Here is a 4,159-nt window from a genome sequence, read left to right as displayed (position 1 = left end):
ATAACCTTCATCTAAAACATCATGTAATTCCAGAGAGGAAGCACACACTGCATAAAAGAAAGTTATAACAAAAGGTTTCTTCTGCAGACCATCAAAGAAAAGACGCTGAGAGAAGACTCCGAAGCTGACACGTTAACAACCAAAAGATTGGAAAATTACATTTGTTCAACAACCGTTTTTAACCAGTTACACAAGTTTGAGACTATCTGATTCTGGGTAGAAAACCACGACCCACTCTGCTCACTCTTGTGAAAACCTTAAAAATTCACCACTTTATTGTGTTCATAACCATCTCAGATTGTTTATTTTTTATTGTGTACTGTTCTGTATTTCTATGTAAATCGCCTCAACAGTATCTGCTGTGAATGAGTGATATGTAAAACTGTTAAATATAAAAATAGATTAAATGAGCACAGTTGCGCTATAGGTAATGTAAATAAATCCTCGTCTTCAGAACTACAAACCTTAACCTTACACCAAACATAGAAAGGGTAAAAGGAACTGATGTTCTGAGACTCGTGATCCACAATCGTACTGTGCACGTTCTAACGCCCTCAGTTACTGCCATTACGCCAGTGCAAAAAGGTACTTCTCAGTTTAATCATTAAATATCAGACTAACACCTTATCACTGCATTGCTAAGAACCTATACAAATAAATTTGAGAAAATCTTCAGTCACAAAATAAGTTACTGCCGGATAGGCTATAACCTAAAGACTATTATCTGCTAGAAATATTTCGACAGGTGTTACAGGGCTGCTTTCAGACATATTTTGCTCAATTGAAGTGTTAAGAAAATTACACTCAATTTCTTTTAGAGATAAATGCTGAACATTATCTAAACAAGCCCAACTCTAAAATCTGGTTCACTCTTACTGTGGCATATAAGCAAAAGAAAACTAAACGTAGAGATTTAACTCTAGGAATACACCTTATAAAAACACGGACTGTGAGAACAAATTCAGTGTTCAAAACTGCCTCAATCAAGGCAAAATAACCTAAGTTGGGGAAATAAGTTACATGTGCCAAAAAAGATACAGCCATAAATCTTATCTCACAGAATTTGACACAATGCACACTGGGGCAAACCACTCTCAGTGCAAAGTATGCCAAAAAAGTTTCAGGCATAAATCTTATCTCACTGTGCATATGAGAATCCACACTGGGGAAAAACCTTATCAGTGCTCTGAATGCCAGAAAAGGTTTAGTATCAAAGCGAGTCTATATCGACATACATTAACCCACTCTGTGGAAAAACCTTACCAGTGTGCTGAATGCCCAAAAAGTTTCAGCCGTAAATCTTATCTCACTGAGCATTTGAGAATCCACACTGGGGAAAAACCTTATCAGTGCTCTGAATGCCAGAAAAGGTTTATTATCAAAGCGAGTCTATCTCGACATGCATTAACCCACTCTGTGGAAAAACCTTATCAGTGCTCTGAATGCCAGAAATGTTTCAGTGACAAAAGAGCACTTACTATACATACAAGGACCCACACTGGGGAAAAACCTTACCGGTGCTCTGAATGCCAGAAATGTTTCAGTTACCAAAGTATTCTCACTTGGCATAGAAGAACCCACACTGGGGAAAAATCTTTTCAGTGCTCTGAATGCCAGAAATGTTTTATTGACAAAAGCAGTCTCGCTTGGCATATAAGAACACACACTGGGTATAAACCTTTTCAGTGCTCTGAATTCCAGAAATGTTTCAGTATAAAAAACAGTCTCACTCAGCATATAAGAACCCACACTGGGGAAAAACCTTATGAGTGCTCTGAATGCCACAAATGTTTCAGTGTAAAAAGCAGTCTCACTAAGCATATAAGAATCCACACTGGGGAAAAGCCTTATCAGTGCTCTGAATGCCAGATATGTTTCATTCAAAAAAGCAGTCTCACTCAGCATATAAGAACCCACACTGGGGAAAAACCTTATCAGTGCTCTGAATGCCACAGATGTTTCAGTGAAAAAATCAGTCTCACTCAGCATATAAGAACCCACACTGGGGAAAAGCCTTATCAATGCTTTGAATGCCACAGATGTTTCAGTGAAAAATTCAGTCTCACTCAGCATATAAGATCCCACACTGGGGAAAAGCCTTATCAGTGCTCTGAATGCCACAGATGTTTCAGTGAAAAAAGCAGTCTCACTTACCATATAAGAATCCACACTGGGGAAAAGCCTTATCAGTGCTCTGAATGCCAAAAATGTTTCAGCCAAAAATCTCAACTCAGTAAACATGTGAGAATCCACACCGGTGAATAAAATTATCAGTGCTCTTAATGTCAGAAAAGATTCAGAGGTAGAGATGGTTTCAAGCACCATAAGAAAACACACCATTAAAATAATTCAGTGCTCCGAATGCCAGAAAAGCATTAATTTTAAACGCAATCTCCCTCTACATGAGCAGACGCACACAGGGAAAAAACATTACCAATACTGTGAATGCCAGAAATTCCTATTTGATAGGCACAGCCTCACTAACCATAAGCGACTCCATACTGATGAAAAACCTTATGAGTGCTTTCAGTGGCGTCACTAGGAGGGTGCGGGGGGTGCGGGGGGTGCGGACCGCACCTGGTGTCACCCCATCATGGGGTGACACCAATCTGGTTAGTTAGCCTCAGCCTCGCCCTCACGGTACCTCTCTGCTGCGGCTGCCTGCCAGTGCTTCACTGCTTTTTATTTATAGTGCATCAGCATCTGTGCAAGCCTTGATTGGAGCCGCCGCCCACCGCAACTATGTCTTAGCGCACCGAGTTGCGCACCTGCTTACAAAATAAAAATATTATACTACTCTGCAGTCAGTACAGTGATTGTGCACTGCAGCACGTCGCCACTGGCCACGCACGCACGCACACTACGCACCGGTGGGGTCGGTGATGATTCGGATGCGTGCTGTACCCACCCAGTTTGGGTCCCAGGGCCGTCAATCTTTAGCGCTACCAATGACGGCCCTGGGACAGCCCCCGCGCGCTGTGCTCCTCTGACGAGACTCGGAGACGGCAGCGCAGGGGAGTGCGTGTAGTGCTTCGCGCTGCTGCTAGAAATAAAGAATTCATGTGTGTGCCAGCAGCCTGAGCCATCTTCTTTGATATCCCGAGCGGAGGAGCGCCGTCGTCTCCCCTTCAAATTTGGGATAGTGGCCTGGGACTGGGACTGACTTGGGTTCGGAGGCAGTCGGTCACGGACGGTGAGAGAGAGAATAGAGAAATATCATTTTTAGAATGAAGTTTTGAACTCAATGAAGTGAGAAATGTGGCAGGGCAGGCACACAGTTCACTAGATTCAGATCGCAATAATCGCATTAGCAGAGTGAGAGTCCCAGACAATCGAGGCCGGCCCCGGGCCCAGGATTAACGAACATGTGTGTGAGTCATGTTTCAACTATGAATAAAGCTGTACAGGGCACCTGAAGGCCGGTTTTTACACCTGGAGGCCGGTAGCGCACCCAGGAGTTGTGATGCACCTGTTATGTGATCCCGGCGGCCTCTGTGAGATTCTCAGGCGGCAGGCCCGTTTAAAATACTAATGTATCCATGAATTAGGAGAAAGCGTCTCAGAACTCTACCATCTTTTTCTCGTCAAGAACAGTATTCTTACATAGGTGCTTGCATGATTAGAAACTGTAGAAATAGCGCTACTGTGCTAAATAAACTCTTATGTACTTGAATATTTAATTAAAAAAATCCCCTTCGGAACAACCAGTAAAACTAGCGTATATATTTGAAACCTTTCAACAGGCACTTTTCTGTCTGTGGCCGTCCGGGGACGTACAAGGACGGGACGGGCCACCCCATTAACATCTGCGTCCAAAACCCACACTTACAGTGCAATTCTATGACAAGGAATCCTATCCGAATACAAATGCGGTAAGTGCACAACAAAGCAACCTGAGAGTAAGGCAAAAGGTCATTGTGAAACCTGCTGAAGTTCCAATAGCAACCACAAACAAATCTTTGGGGAAACCATTACCACTAATACCATCAGGCCTACGTCAGGAAAGAGATCTCGCACAATATTTATGAAGCGAATGGGCACAGAGGACGCAGTCAGGAAATCCTCTGATAAAGCAATAAAATACGGCCGGATAACTCGGACCCCGGCAATTAGCAATTACTTTTCTGCCTTATCATCAAAAAGGGAACTATATACGAAT

General features: G+C 42.9%; 1 protein-coding gene across 2 annotated transcripts; it reads left to right on the top strand.

The window, feature by feature from the left end:
• The first annotated feature begins 1,020 nt into the window (after nt 1–1,020).
• LOC147737410 (uncharacterized) lies at nt 1,021–2,265 on the top strand. 2 transcript variants are annotated; one of them, XM_086934759.1, is made up of 2 exons: nt 1,072–1,219; nt 1,472–2,265. In XM_086934759.1, the coding sequence occupies exons 1-2, from the start codon at nt 1,072–1,074 to the stop codon at nt 2,263–2,265; spliced, it is 942 nt and encodes a 313-aa protein (XP_086790885.1). The 2 variants fall into 2 exon arrangements, with proteins under 2 accessions (XP_086790876.1, XP_086790885.1); XM_086934750.1 differs by having other exon boundaries at nt 1,021–2,265.
• The last annotated feature ends 1,894 nt before the right edge of the window (nt 2,266–4,159 follow it).

This window comes from Lissotriton vulgaris, chromosome 1_1 (genome assembly GCF_964263255.1).
Source record: "Lissotriton vulgaris chromosome 1_1, aLisVul1.2, whole genome shotgun sequence".
NCBI lineage: Eukaryota > Metazoa > Chordata > Amphibia > Caudata > Salamandridae > Lissotriton > Lissotriton vulgaris.
Note: the sequence above shows the minus strand (reverse complement) of the source record. Positions and strands in the feature narration are given on the sequence as shown.